This window comes from Rattus norvegicus, chromosome 7 (assembly GCF_036323735.1).
Source record: "Rattus norvegicus strain BN/NHsdMcwi chromosome 7, GRCr8, whole genome shotgun sequence".
Classification (NCBI taxonomy): Eukaryota; Metazoa; Chordata; class Mammalia; order Rodentia; family Muridae; genus Rattus; species Rattus norvegicus.
Window position 1 is genome coordinate 109,312,429 of NC_086025.1, and position 15,089 is coordinate 109,327,517.

At 55.9% G+C, this 15,089-nt stretch overlaps 2 protein-coding genes and 1 non-coding gene across 7 annotated transcripts in view; 1 reads left to right on the top strand and 2 right to left on the bottom strand.

Moving 5' to 3' along the window:
- Positions 1-592: 592 nt before the first annotated feature.
- On the bottom strand, positions 593-3,385 carry Mafa (MAF bZIP transcription factor A). The gene has a single exon (NM_001399773.1). It carries the CDS (start codon positions 2,989-2,991, stop codon positions 1,906-1,908), a length of 1,086 nt encoding a protein of 361 aa, NP_001386702.1. The 5' UTR covers positions 2,992-3,385; the 3' UTR covers positions 593-1,905.
- A 5,609-nt stretch (positions 3,386-8,994) lies between these two features.
- Positions 8,995-15,089, bottom strand: part of Zc3h3 (zinc finger CCCH type containing 3) — an 84,819-nt gene continuing 78,724 nt past the window's right edge. For 3 of the 5 annotated variants that reach the window (XM_063263275.1, XM_063263276.1, XM_063263277.1), the window contains exons 10-11: positions 12,118-12,302; positions 8,999-11,532 (exon numbers count right to left, since the gene is read on the bottom strand). In XM_063263275.1, the coding sequence (XP_063119345.1) occupies positions 11,109-11,532; positions 12,118-12,302 (609 nt within the window). In that variant the 3' untranslated portion in view covers positions 8,999-11,108. Of the gene's footprint in view, positions 11,533-12,117; positions 12,303-15,089 lie in introns of all 5 variants that reach the window. The other 2 variants (NM_001134865.1, XM_063263278.1) reach the window with 2 other exon arrangements.
- Positions 14,446-14,580, top strand: LOC120093992 (small nucleolar RNA SNORA17). The gene has a single exon (XR_005487694.1). It is a non-coding gene; the product is annotated as a small nucleolar RNA SNORA17 (small nucleolar RNA).

The following is a 15,089-nucleotide window of genomic DNA, read 5'->3' on the forward strand; positions in this document are numbered from 1 at the left end:
GCTCAGCCCCCAGGTTCCTTCCCTCTCCAACATTTTCTGCCCACAAAAAACTGCAGTTGCTTGAGCAACTGATGTGGACCTTCCGACTTCCGACTGAGAACTGAGATCGAGGCAGGAGCCTGGCTGGCTCCAAACTTGCCAAATTCAGAACTTTACACTCTGCTCTGATGGAGGGAGGGAACTGTCATTTCAAAGTTTGCAGCTGCCCAGAGAGCAGGGTGAGGTTTTTCAGAGCTCTCTTAACTACCCAATCTCCATCCTTTGGAGAATTGAAGCTGGGCCGCCCCTCGGGAAGGAACAGCTAGCAAGAATGGCTGGGACTGCTCAGGCCATCAGGACACAACTGCAATGTACTTGGAGTCACCACCAAGGCCGCCTGGAGCCTCTGTCCTGACCTGCTTCGATGGGAGCTCCTAGCCGGCCAGCCACAGAATGTCTTGGTTGCTGACAGACACATTTGCCTCTTAGTCAATTCCTCCCTGCTTTTGCCTATCTGGACATGCCAGCTCCCGTAAAACCCAATCCAGAGACTTTTGTATTTTTCTATTCCAAGAGAAACATGTACAAAAATGAAAGTCACAGACACAACAGGTTCCAGTGACTTTTGGATCTAAACAGATTTATTTTTTTTAATTTCTTCCTTTCCTCAGTTTTGTAACAAATGGAAAAAAAAAGAACACAACAAAAACCAACAACACAAAAAATTTTCCCCAACGATTTGTCTAGCGTCCTGTTCAGAAGGCTCAGCAGGAGCCACCTGGGAGCAGCAAAGGACGAAGGAGCCTCAGAGAACCCGGGATCAAGCCAGAGCTCAGCCGGTGCAGACGCGCCCATCTCAGAACACCCTCCACCGGGCCTCTCTTCCGGCTAGTCCAAAAAAGCGACCAAGCTTTAAAAAAGATTCCACAAACGAAACACAATTTAAATTAAATAAAAACACCTTTCCACCCGCCCATGCCAGGAGGTTCAGGCCTAAGCCTCCTCTTTAAAAAAATTTTTCTTCTAGAACTGTGCATTACTTTTTAAATTCTTTCACTTCTCTGGAAGGTTAAAATAAGATATATTTCCCCAGGAGTCATAAATACGATCTGGTGCATAGAGAAATAGCAGCGCGGGAGTCCGGGCCAGCCCCAACTCGGCTGAGCACGGCCACCCCCCACCCCCCTCCCCCAGTCGAGTATAGCAGGACAGTGGGACCAACACGCAGGTAAGTTCCTCGGCTTCCTCTACAGGGAGCAGCGAACAGGGTGGGGACAAGCGGGTTGGAAGGCAGGCAGGGCCGGACCCTTCAGAGCAAATGAGCGAGGAGGGGGGCACATGCGGGCACTCGCCGACCTCCGAGGGCGCACGGGGACCAGGGAGTTCCTCCGGGTTTTCTAATTACCAAGCAAAATAAATATTAATGTTGCGAAAATATGACCGCTTTAAAAAGGAGGAGTAGGAGTAAAAACAGGGCAAGAAAACGGAGGCAGAAGGAAAGACGACAGAGGAGCGCCGGGCCGGCGGAGGCTACCGGGAGCTGGTGGCGGCGCGGCCCCGCTGCGGCTGGGCTGAGGTTGGGACGCAGAACTGCGCTCCACGTCTGTACAAGTGGAGGCTGCCAAGGAAGTCAGATCTGGCTCGGGCTTCCCTTAAGTATTCACCGTTCTCGGGGCGCCGTGGGACCCCGGCAAAGTCTAGACGGCGACCCTGAAGACGCTCGGACCGGGGCCCGGTGGGAGAGGCGCACCGCGGTAAGTACCTGGAGCTGGGGCTTCACGGCGGGGCGCGCAGGGCGGACCGGAGGACCCGGGCTGCTGCGACTGCACCGCCGGAGCGCGCGTCCCGGGCCTCAGAGTCCGAACCGAGGCCGGGGCGGCCTGCGCAAACTTGTCCCCGGCGGCGACGAGGCCCAGGGTCCCGCGCTCACAGAAAGAAGTCGGGTGCGCCTTTGGCTGCCCCGGGGCCAGCCTGCGCTGGCGAGGGCTCCCGAGGGAAGCCGGCCCCGCCCGCGCCCCCCGGCCCGCCCCGGCCCGCCAACTTCTCGTATTTCTCCTTGTACAGGTCCCGCTCCTTGGCCAAACGCCCCACCTCCAGCTTCAGCTGCTCCACCTGGCTCTGGAGCTGGCACTTCTCGCTCTCCAGAATGTGCCGCTGCTGCACCCGCTTGAAGCGGCACGACTGCGCGTAGCCGCGGTTCTTGAGCGTGCGCCGCTTCTGTTTCAGTCGGATGACCTCCTCCTTGCTGAAGCCGCGGAGCTGCCGGTTCAGCTCCCGCACTGACATGGACACCAGCTGGTCGTCGGAGAAGCGCTCCTCCAAGCGCACGTGGTGGCCCGCGCCGCCTCCACCGTGACCCGCGCCTCCACCGTGGTGGCCAGAGCCTCCGTGGTGGTGGTGGTGATGATGGTGATGGTGGGCAGAGTGGTGGTGGTGTGCAGTGTGGTGTGCGCCGTGGTGGTGGCCGGCACCCATGTCGTCCGCGCCGCCGCCGCCGCCGCCCGCGAAGCTCTGGCCCCGGAAGGCCTCATAGGCCGCAGCAGCCGCTGGGTGATGCGCGCCGTGGTGCGCGCTGTGGTGGCCGCTGCCGATGAGCGCCTCCACCGCGTCCTCCGGCGTCAGGTTGAGCGCCTCGGGGTTCAGGTGGTGCTGATACCCGCTCATCCAGTACAGATCCTCCAGCACCGCTTTTCCTGAGGCGCCCCCGACAGTGCCGGGGCCTCCACTCGGCGGCCCCGGGGCGCCCCCGGCCTGAGCCGCGCTACCCCCGCCGCCCGCGCTGCTGCCGGTGCCGGGGCTGGGTGCGCAGAAGCTGGGCGAAGAGGGCACCGAGGAGCAGGGCGTGCTGAGGGGCGTCGAGGATAGCGAGCCGGGTGGCAGGCGGTGGCAGAAGCGCTCGGCCTCGGGCGGCTCCTTCTTCACCTCGAACTTCATCAGGTCGAAGTCGTTGACGTACTCGATGGCCAGTGGGCTGCTAGGCAGCTCTGCGCCCATCGCCAGCTCCGCGGCCATCGCCCGGGGCCCCAGCCCCGCCGCTGCCGCGCCGGGCCGCGCCCCGACGGGCGGCGGGGGAGCGTGGGGGGAGCCGCGGGCTTCTCTCCCCCTAGCTCCCCCCGGGCCGCGGTGGGTGCAGGCTCTGGTCGCGCCGCCGAAGGGCGCAGCAAAAGTTTCGTGCTGTCAACTCTGCGCTGCGCTCAGGGGACGCCGCGGGCCAGGCCTCTCGGGCGGCCCCCCGGCCCGCTGCGGGCGGGCGCAGGGCCCCGATCTTGCGCTCCTCCTCCTGCTCCTCGGCTGTCCTGGCCTGGAGGGTGCAGAGGCCGCGCCCCGGGCTCTGCCGCGCTCGGGGCTCTCCCGCTCGGCCCCGCCCCGTGCCCCACCCGCGCTGCCGGCCGGCCCCGCCTCCCTCGGCCCAGCGCAGAATGGCACAAGCCTTTATAGAGACGCGCTTCTGGGCCCGCCTCCCCAGGTGGGGGCCGACGCCCCCGGGCCAATCGGAGCCCCAGACCTGCCGCCTTCATTTGCCTATCCCCATGGCAACCCGGAGCCCAGCTGTCAATCTCCTGCGGGAAACAGCTGTGGGGTGGGGAAGGGCCGCTGGCAAGAGGAGTGGGCAGGGCCCCCTGGTGGCCGCCGCATGGGACTGCACAGCAGAGGGCGCGAGACCAAGTGTCAGAACCTGAGGTTCCAGGATCGCAGTGGAGCGCAGGAGAGCTGGGGAGGACCTCGTCCAGGGGACTCCCTCGGTGTCTGGGATCCATTAAGTGGCCTAGCTGGCTGTGTCCTGTACCAGACCCAAGTGGCCTGGAGTCCCCAGAACGGGGACCTCTAGCTATCTTGACACCGGTGACTCCGAGCTGCCCGGGAGCGCCGGCTATTTTTATCCTGTGGTTGGGACCGGTTCAGGAATTCAGTCAACAAAGTTGCTGGCACCTCGGGCGGCGGGATGCTCGGTGGAACCGCAGGCCTCTGAGCCACGGTGTGGTAGGTGGAGTGGGATAGACGCCTGTGGCCACCACGGGGCTTAAGGAGCAGGTCTTGGAGACTACCTGCGTAGAGGGCCCATTGAATGCATGGGGCTGGTGTCTCTGGACGCCTGCGGAAAGGCCTGCAAGGAAGCTCAGACACAGCTGCCCACTGGGAACGTTTAGAGGGGCCTTCCTGGGTGGGCGCGAGTCGAAGTGACACGTTGAACACAGATTGCTACCCTCACACTTGCTGAATGTCTCTACACACCTACTAGGAGGCCAGCTCAGAGCAAAAGAAAGCCAAGCCACAAGGAGAACACGGAGGGTGGGTGACGAGATGTGAGTTCTGTGACCCTCCCAGAATTCCAGATCCAGACCGAAGATAGAAAGGGAGTGCACTCAGGAACAACAGCTGGGCATGCCCCAGAGTGGGTTTTTCTCCTCTGGGTTATCTATATTCTTATATGCTGTTGACTATTAAAAACATCAGCCGGGCAACGGTGGTGCAGGCCTTTAGCTGCAGCTCTCCTGAGGTAGAGGCAGGAAGATTTCTGAGAGTTCAGGCCAGCCTGGTCTACAGAGCAAGTTCCAGGACAGACAAGGCTACACAGAGAAGCCTTATCTCGAAAAACCAAAAATCAATCAGTCAATCAATCAATCAATCAATCAGTCCTTAAATATAAACCATTTGTGTACAGAAAAAAAAAAGCCTAAAAGGATAATCACAGGATTCCTATCCCAGGACGTCATGGTGCCAGCAGCTCTGCCGGCTCCCTCTGCAGGTGCCTGCTATTTTACAGGGGATGCCTGGGAGCTAGGAGTGAATAGCTCCTTCCCTCAGTGTCTGGACACTCCTCACCTTCATATTCATCTCTGCAGGGCTTGGTTTTCAGGAACAAACAAACAAAAGCACAAGGAAACCCCTACAAGAGTCTCCCCTTGGCCTGTTCCAAAGGAGGTTTCAGGGGGCCATTGGTGGAATGTTTATCTTTGAGGCTCTACAGTGCCTAGGTGGGAGCTACAGCTGTCAGTGTAATCGTGCCCTTTCTACGGAGGAGAAAACAAGGCTGTGAAAGGTAACTGGCTTTGTCCAAGATGACCTGTGGCCAAAGGGGAGCCTTTGAATTAGAGCATGAAGTCTCATCAAGTGAGCCAGCGTTTCAGCTCTCTGTCTCCTGCAGCATGGCAAAGGCATTGGACCAGGGAACTCAGCCTGAGTCCCAGCTCAGGGCCTGAGGACGAGCTGTGTCCGGGTACAGCATCCCATGTAGTCTTGGGCACACTAAAAAGGGTCCAGAGGAAGGAGACGATGAGATTGGACAGCCTGCCTTCTCTGGGCCCCACTCCTGGTGTGGGTATGGGAGCACACACCTTTAGTCCCAATACTTGGGAAGCAGAGGCTTGCAGATCTCTGAGTTCAAGACTAGCCTGGTCTACAGAGTGAGTTCCAGGACAGCAAGGGCTACAAAGAGAAACCCTGTCTAAGAAAAGAAAGGAAGGAAGGAAGGAAGGAAGGGAGGGAGGGAGGAAGGATGGACAGAAGGAAGGAAAAGAAAAGAAAGAGGAGAAAGTTGATGTGTTGATTCCCTTCCACTGTGCCATCACAAGCTTAGCACCTCAAGAAGAGCATGTTCCCTCACTGTTTCAGGGTGTCAGGTCAGGAACCTAGGAAGGGCCCAACAGGGGCTTCCCTGTTGGCATTCCCCAGGCTGCGGCGAGCTGTGGTTCATCTAGGACAGGGTATTTTTTTTTTTTTTTGACTCCAGGACAGTTGCTGACTTGCTGTTGGCTGGTAGCTGCTGAGTTGGCTGAGTGAAGTGTGGGGAGAGCAGAAGAGGCAGGGGAGCCTCAGAAGTGAATGAGGGAAGGATGAGCCCTGAAAACAGGGGTAGGAGCCTGGATTGGGAAGGACCGCTTGGCGGAATGGTAGGACAGGTAGACTAAGGCTAGACTTGCAGGGGTTTGCCGAGGAGGAGCCTGAGAGGCCGTGTGTGGCTCAGGGATTCCCCAAGGGCTCTGGACAGAGGGGAACTGGGCTGTGAAAAGTGATGGGGACATTGGGGTGCCCGTCAAGCCACCCACAACAACCAGTACCTTCTACTTCCTACGAGTAAGTACCTAGTGCTGCTGGTTGCTATTGGCTTGTTTTGGGCTCACTGCCCGAGGGGCTCAGCTCAGCAGATCCAACAACTACTGGATGGCACCAGCCACGTACGGTCATTGCACGGGGCGTGAGTCACAGGCAGAGCTGATCTAACTTCCACGGGAGGTAGAATTTCTAAACATCGACCCAGCAGAAAGCACTGTGATGTGTGCAAGTGTGGCCTGTCATGCTGGATTTAATTCACGGGAACATGGTCACTGAGTGAGGCAGTGTCAGACTACCCAGAGCCCAAACTACACTTTGCCCCTTGTTAGAAAAGCTCTTTGTAAAACAGAGTTTTAATTTTTCTTCTACCTGCGGAATACTGGGGTTACCGTAACGTACCACCATACCAGGCCAGAAAGTTCTAAACTTCTGTTTCAGGTTAGAGATCTGGCTTAGCTGCTTGTCTGTCATACATGAAACCCCGGGTTTGATCTTCAGAATCTCAAAGCTGGGCATGTTGGCACAGGCCTAAAATCCCTGCTCTCAGGATGTGGGGGCAAGAGGGCCGGAAGTTCAGGTCATCTCATCTACATACTGAGTTCAAGACCAGACTGGGACAAATGAGGCCTTGTCTCAAAACAGCAAAAATATCCTGTCCCACAGACACGCTGAGTAGTTTCCCGGTGGAGGCTGCACAATCCCACGGCAGCTAAGATGAGGAGACCTGCTAGGGACCATTTATAAAGAAACAGACTGGGCTGTGGAGACGGCTCAGTCAGTTAAGTGCTTGTCTTGTAAGCATGAAGACCTGAGGTTGAATCACTGGAACCCAAGTAAGAAGCTATGTGGGGTGATACGCTTGTGACCCCAGTGATGGCCAGATGGAGCGTGGAGGAAGAGCCCTGGAAACTTGCAGGCCAACTAAGCCTGAACTACATGATAAAGTTATAGACAAGGACAGAATCTGTCTCCAGCAAAGGGTGGAAGGCAGCATCCCAGGCTTCTGATGAGTCCTTGGCTTGGTCATTGCTCTGCCCCATCCTTATCCCCATTCCTGGCTATAATCCAGGCACCATTAGTGGGTGCACACTCCATAAGGAATATAAAGGGACACCAGTTGGGAGCAGTAGGCCCAATCAAGAGGCCCACTGGCAGCCCCCAGGTAGCAGCCAGTGACACCCCCTCCCCGCACCCCCAACCCATATTCCCATCCCTGGTCCCCATGGCTTCTTCTAAGCACATAGAAGCAGACCTCTACAAATACACCTCTGGGCACATTCTCTACCTTAGGGCCCTCCACTTAGAGGAAGAGAAGCCGTATCTGGGCCCTCTGATCAGTGTAGCTGCAAGGCTCCTCAGCTGGGAGGTAGACAAGCTGTCTGGCTAGTCTCAGGGGACCAGCTTTGGAGCACATAAATTCCTGATGTGTGGTTCTGTCCAGCAGGCCCTGCCCCTGGGGCTGCTCACATACACCAATGTCTCACTAAGTTCCTTGGGACTTAGAGCATGTAAGGATTAGCTGCATGCTGCTTCTGAGGTGGAGCCCCTCCAGACAATGCAGTATGGTCTGTTGTATGCAACTCTTGTCAGGTGCTTGCTAAGTGCTGAACACAAAGGATGGCTCCACCATGGCTGTCTCAGGCTATGTCAGAAGTAGGTACCCATTCAGGACCCCTACCTATAGTGATGCTCACTGGGGAAGTGAGGGTGTGCTCGCTTAGAACTTACCTATGAAGCTAGAGTGCTCAAGGATCCTAGCCTGAAGCCAGCCATGTCCTTTTGCCAGCCCATGGAGCATCAGCCATAGGGCAAGAGGTGGGAGCAGGGAATGGGTGAGTGCCACAGCCTGGTATCCTGCAGCTCTGCTTATTTCTACTTCTACCCAGGAAGAGGAGGGAGACCAGAAACTTTGTTCTCATAGGTGGGAACCCCAGAGGCATGGGGAGGATGATGCAGGCCCAATGGTACTGGATGGCTGTGGTATAGATGCTTCATTTTGGTGGACTTAGTGTCTCACATTCTAGGCAAGCATTCTACCTCTGAGCTACACACTACCTCCAGAAGGCCCACCCTGCCCATGAAACTCCAGGGCTCCAGTATCAGGGGACTCCAATCCGTTCACCGACAGGTCTCGTGCTTTTCTTCTAGACTGGTCTATGTTGCTAAACTTGCTACAGCAGGCCCTTGATAAAGTGATGCAGTGATGGTGAGGGGTCTCTGCGTACACGGCTAGACCTTCCAGTGTTGGACATTTTCATGGCTTGGCCTCAGTTTTTTTATTGCAGCCTGGGTGATGGAACCCCCTCCTGGGCAGGGGCTGTGGTAGAGTGTGAAACAGCGTACCTATACCTCCTACAGTCTTAAGGGCAGACAGAGGTCACTGCCACCTGTGTGTGGGGTGGGCACTAGGATCCTGAAGGACAGACTTGGTACAACAAAGGCTGAGGGGCTTGGGGTATTAAGTCACTGCAGGGCGTATTGGACTCAAGCTACTACAGGGCAGCGTGAGGCAGTAGCTGACTGGTACAAACATCAGTACAGACACCAGGGCATGGCTGGCCTGCATCACTGCAGGCCTGTAAACAAATTCTTTGATGATACATGTCTCATCCTTGGAAAGGCCACTTGAATGACCCTGTGTCTCCAGTCTTCCCCATCCAGCATCTCTGTGGGAGGAAACAAGATCTCAACCCAGTCTTCTAGAAGACACCTGCAGAGGGGAGGTCTATCCAAGCCATGCCCTTCCCCAGGGTAGCCAGGCCTTCTCTTCCTGTGCCTCAGTCCCAGCCTGTCCCATGTAACTTGACGATAACCTGCAACCCAGAACACCCCATTTACACTGACCTGGCCAAGGGGAAAGGTTGCCTCTGAGCCCCACAAGAGTTGGCAAGAGCAGGCCATACTCTTGTGTCCCTGACATGTCCACAGTCCTGTGGTTGTGTGGTAGTCAAGACAGCCAACTAGACACAGGATAAAACCTTTATTGCTGAACATAAAATGCCCACCAGAGAGGCCTGGCCAGTAGCCTCTTCCCTGGGCAGGAGTCCTGGGTAGGGAGGGTTGGGGACACCAGTCCTACAACTACTGCCACTGCCACCACCACAGGAGACAGGCTAGGATGAACTCACATGGCATCCTTATGGGTGGGGAGCCAGGGACAAGTCCTAGAGTGAGGCTGGGTGCCTTGGAGGGGAGGAGGGGAAAAAGGGAAGAGGGGAAGGAGAGGAACAGGGAACGGACAGGGCCTTGGCTTGAGGGAGAACAAGGCCTGGGCACACAAAGGCCTCCAGCGGCTGTGAGCCAAATGGGAGGAGCTATGTATCCCTGCTTTTAGCCCCAGCTGGGCTCAGTGGCAGGCTGCTTCTCCTCAGGAGCAGTGGTGGGTAGAGCCTCCATTCTCTCCAGGGGTGAGGGTCTGAGGTAGGTGCGGGCTGGTCCCCAGGGAGCCTCACAGGCGTGGTTTGATGTGTAGCGGCTTCCCTATATAGAGAGCAAAGGTCAAGCATCAAGCCACTCTAACCCAGCAGGAACTTCCCCACTTCAAGTTTCTGGCTGAGGCTCAGGCCTCTCGGAAAACTACCAGCCCAGGCCTGTCCAGCAAAGGTCTGCAAGGAGCCAGCCCCAGGTCTTATCTACCTCCTCAGTTCCTGCAATGAACCAGGATCTGAGGAGAGGAGCAGAGAGAGAGGAAAGGGACCAGGATTCTGCCAATTCAAGGTCTTGTTGGGCTAAGTGGCAGCTTAGGAGGGCCAGGCAGCCCTTGTGCAGTGGGCGGGCCCACAGGTAGGAGCCACAACACTCTGCAGGCTGAGCTATAAATACTGGTGCGCGCAGACACGCAGGCACATGCCACACTCACACCTGGGAGCAGGCTGCCAGACACAGGCAGGGCAGGTGTGCTTTCCACAGGGAAAACTGAGGCGTATGAGAGCAGGTGGCCCCAGACGGTGGGCTGAGTAGACCAGTAGAAGCTGACAGGTCTGAAGGCAGGAAGGTCCCTGGGGTGCAATATACTGAGGGCTCCTGCCTGGAGGGAGCTTTCTTTTCATAAATGTTCTGTGTCACTCTCCCAGGTGCCAGTGTCCTGATGGTCACAGCTATTTCAATGTGGCTCTGTGGCATGGCCCACATGTCCCTGTAAGGCCTCTCTCATGGCGGGGTTCCTTTCTCCAGGGCTGTTAATTCCATTCACTGTTCAGCCAGCCAAAGACAGGAGTGAGGCCCAGCAGCTGGGCCCAGGCCTGCAGAGTCAACAGCCTCGGCCAGGTTAGCCCCCATTTGTCCCCTGGGCTGCAGCAACAGGCACAGCCAGGCTTCCTGCCAGAGGCTGTCCCAGCGCAGCTGCACTTGCCCCTCCAGCTCCCTTCCTGGCTGAAGAAGCCTCAGGAGTTCCTGGAGCCCTGTGCTAGTCTGCCCAGCCTACACACAGGGTACTCGCACCCTGTGATTCCTTTCCTCCTGGGATTAACTTCTGGGTTCCTGCTCTTTAAGAGACACATGCTGCCTCAGAGTCCCCAGCTGCTCCCCAGACAGTACCACCTACACGGAAGGAACTGTTGTCCACCTAGGTTCCAGGTGGGCAAGGGCCTGGCATCATCTACTCTGCACCCAAGAAGGACGATGTAACCAGGAGGCAGCCCCTCCAGCAGGCACTTCAGTGTGCTCAGTGGGGCTGTTAGAGAAGCCTGCAGCAAGCATCTTCCATTAACATTACGGCCGTGAAATATGACAATAAAATGATAGCCGTATGGTCGCAAATTTGCAGCCCGCCGAGCTGCGTGGGGTTTATCGTCACTCAAACGCGCAGAGAGCTGTAAAATGTTTACAGAAAGGGTCGTTTGCAGCCATAAAATCCTCTTTTCTCTCCTAAACAAGGCTGAGTGGGGCCATTTACCAGGCCCCAAACGCTCATTGGGGAGAGGAACATCTGTTCTCTCCAGGAGTGTGCGGTGATCTTCCAGAACAAATTAACAGAAATGGGTGCTTTCTAATTAAATCAGCCCTCGCTGGGGTGGTCTTCAAGGCGGCCACTGCTGTGCTTGCTCCTCAGTGGCCTGCCCTGGGCACCCGGTACACTAGTTCCCAGGCCCTACCCAGAGATGCCATTCTGAGTGTACATTTAAAAAGACCCAGGAGGGGCCAGACTGCTCACCTGAGTCCTTCGGGCGGGGGCTCCTGGGGGCCTGGGGCCCAGTCTGGCCTCCTGGGCTTGGAGAGGAATGCAGGGAGATAAAGGATGGTAGCTTGCAGAGGCTGCCAGAGCCTGTTCCTGAGCCTGCCCCGCCTGTCCCAGAGACAGCTTCTTCCTGATCCAAGGAAGGGGTGGAGGAACCAGTGGAGGGAGAAGAGGAAGGAGAGGAGGCAGCAGTGGCCTTTGAAGACAGGGTAGAGGTGGAGGCTAATACCCTTGGGGAGGGGGGAGGGGAGGCTGGGGCCTCCGTTCTGGAAGCCAGACCACTGGACATCTGTCTGGCAGGGCGCGGAGTAGTAGTGGGCTTCCTGCGGGAAAGGGGGAACAAAAGTGAGGGTGAGCAATGTTGGAGAGAGAGGGTGCTTGCCAATTATTTACATGATACCGATCCTATAATAGGGCTCCCAGTCCCTGACTGCCCTACCTAACCCTAGAGGCCACTGGGCATGTCTATACAGATCTAAGGCTGGCCTACAGTCCAAGGACATGCTGGTTTCAGAGACTTTCACCTGAGGCAGATGGGGCTAAAGCCTGTGAAATTCCAGCTCTATTTCTCATCTTCTAGAGCCCAGGGTTCATCTGTAGGGAATCCCTAGAATCCATAGGCTATGGGCACAACTCTGATAGCCCTGTCCTTCAGGGGCTCATGCCCTTTCTTGTAGAGTGGGTCTCAGAAAGCCTCCATGCATGGGGGTGTTTGTGAGTCTGCACACTCAGGGATCCAGAATGTAGGTATCTTAAGGCTCTTGCCTCCAACTGAGATTCCCTTTTGGATCTAAAGCCCACAGTGTTGGAGGAAGACTTTACCAGAGGGTCCTAAATGTCCTTAGAGCAGGAATGGGCCACCTCCAGCTCACATAAACTCACATATGCAGCACCCACTGATATGTCACCTGAGTGCATGGCCGGCTGAGGCCTTGCTTCTGGGGGTTCCATCACTGGGCCCTGGGATAGGAGGTGCAGCTGTCCGCCGGCCATGTCGCTTCTGGTTACGATGAAGCAGCTGGCACTGGGTGCCACGGGGACAAACACCCCTGCGGGCAAAGTCAGGACACAGCAGTGTGTGCTTCTTCTTACACTAGGGGAAGAATTAACAGTTGATAGGACTGTGGATACGAGGCTACACACGGAGAGGAGGGCCAAATACAGCCCAGTGAGAGCCCACTGACCCTGTAAGCTGCCCACCAAGTCTCAGATCTAAAGGCGGCTTGCTGGAATGATGAGGCCACCAGGCTAGAGCTGTTCCACCTGGACACGCACTGAGGGCAGGGCCAGGGCCAGCACCTGCCTGGGGATTCCCAGAGTCTGAGGCCAGGCTACTGCTGGGGCTTTGCCTGTCTGCTCTGTCTGCTTGTCTCCACTCCAGTGGGTGTGTTTAGGGCAGAGGAAGGTGGGCGGGGCTTGAGGCCTCAGGGGACCTCATGGGATAGGGTTTGGGCTAGGAGCCCAGGCTAGCAGGGAAAGCAGGTCGGCTGAGGCCGGGCATCACTGGGTTAGGGCTGGGCCAGGCACTCGATCCATGGCACCTGTCATGGGGCTAATTATACCAGTGTAGAGGGGAGGGGGAGGGCCATGCCAGGCAGCAGGTGTCCCAGGCCAAGGCTTAGACTCAGTTCTGTCTACCAGACCATATCAGGGCCTCCAGAAGCCTCTGCCCAGGGTATAGTGGCAAGGCCAGCCAGGGGGAGACTCAGGGATGTTGACTGGAGCTCAGTGCACCTAAGCTCTACTCTGTAGCCCTCCTGCTACAAATCCAAAGCCTCTGCAAAGGAGGGGTTCCCTCTCCTCATAGTTCAGATAGGCACAACTTGGCAGAGAGAGCCAAGTCTAATTAATTGTGGGCATCCAAATTATACCTTCCATTGAACCAGGAAACAAGAAGCCACAGGTCAAACTGAAACACCCCCACTGGACTCATGGGATTTGCCAAGAATTAAAATCCAAAATCTGACATGATACCGGCGCAGCCCAAGTCATGGCTACAGAATGGAAGGCCAGCAGGAAGTAGGTCTCACAGTCTTAGAGCCACATCCTCACGGGTCTTATGACCTCCCTATTGGAATGTATCACATGAGGGAAGGGGTGTCCCTACCCTGCTTTCAATAAGTAGGACAAAGCCTGGCAGAGTGCCTCACACAGAGTGGTATATACACTTCTCCACAGGTGTCCGGCTGCAGTGAGAGGAACTGGACAGAGCATGCACCCTAGAATGATTTACTCCTGTCATGTGGGTACCCCACCTGCTCCACAAGCAGGCACAGGCAAGGTTCCTCCCTCACAGACTCACTTATTCATTCTTAAAGGACGTGAGCTCCTATGCACCAGGCCCAGCCGGCAACCTGGGCCTTAAAACTAAGGGCAGCTTGACAGGCAGAGGGAATGGAGGCCGGGACGGCCAGACTTGCTACCAGCACGAATGTGAGCATGTGGCCACGTGAGCCATCGTGGGTGTGTCCGATGTAAACAGTCACATTAGAGTGGTGCCAAGTGCCCCACAGACATGCTTTGTCAAAGCTATAACAGACCACCAGAGCTTGGCTCCGAGGCAGGCTGGGCCCTACCGCTCTGTACTACGACCCACAAGCACCTAAAATGGATGTCAGCAGAAATGCACTGCAGAGGTCAAACATGATTGACCTTACAGTATGTACAATATGGAATTATATTTTCCATTGATTACATGTTAATCTTTGATAGATTGAATGAAAAATAACTTAGTTTCTCCTCCCTTCACATTTTTTTTACACATGTGCATTCTTCCCTGAAAGTGTTTTAAGCTAGTCTAATACTCCTGAAAAACTCCTAAAACTCTAGGAAAAAAGTGAAGAACTTCCTTACATTATCCAAGAGCTATGATGAAAATTCTTAGGTAGCAGAGGCAGGGACCACCTCCCTCCCAGGCTGCAAAGGCCTGACCAGCAATCTAAGCGAGGACCTGGGGTTAGGCTCTCACTATTACATAAGCAGAAAAATGAACCAAAGAAATGAGAAGGAAAGAAGTAAAACACAGCAGGAATAAAAGCCAAGAAACTCAAAAGGTGCACCTTCTCGTGACTAATAACCAGGAAGCAAGGCATGAGGACAGAAGCAATGGCAGCACAGGAGCGAATCCCATCCAGATGCTGGGGTGACACAGAGATATGAGGCAGGCCACAGCTCACTGGCAGAGCGTAAGCCATGTCTGTAAAGTCAACCATCTACACTAAAAAAAGAAAAGACCACCTGCCCCAGAGGCCTTGCAGGTGTGGCTGCTGTGTCATACGTGCGGCGTGTCAGTAGGTGGCAGAGAGAAGGGACACGATGTTCATGCTCTGGGTTCTGACCTCTGACATCTGAATGATTAGTAGTCTAATATTCCCTGAAAAGAATGAACCTAAGACATTTTGACACTTCCAGTCATCCAGGACAGAGAGCAAGTAGAGACTAGAAGATTCCCACCTAGGACCATGGCTCCAGGTAGGAATGAGCTCAAGACAGATGACCTTTGCAAGGGTCACTCAGGCAGACCGAGCAAGGAACAAACCAGTGCCATGGGGGTCTGGACAGGGTGCCAGCCTGTGATGAACACCAGTCTGGTGCCACACAGGCCTGTGGGGGGAGGGGTGGCAGACCACTCCCCAGATGACCCCTGTCTGGCGCCATACTGCAGAAGTGGGACAGAGCACTCCCGAGATGACCCCAGATACCCCAGGCACCGCTAAGAGGAGCAAGTAAGTGGTAGGAGATGGAAGAGAAAGAGAAACAGAAGGATGCGGGCACAATGAAGAGAGACAGAACTGGAGATTCAAGGGTAGTGAGGAACAGCCTGATGTGAGTAGCTAGCTGGTGATGCCACCTGGGACTATAGTGGGGTGCTGTCATCAGG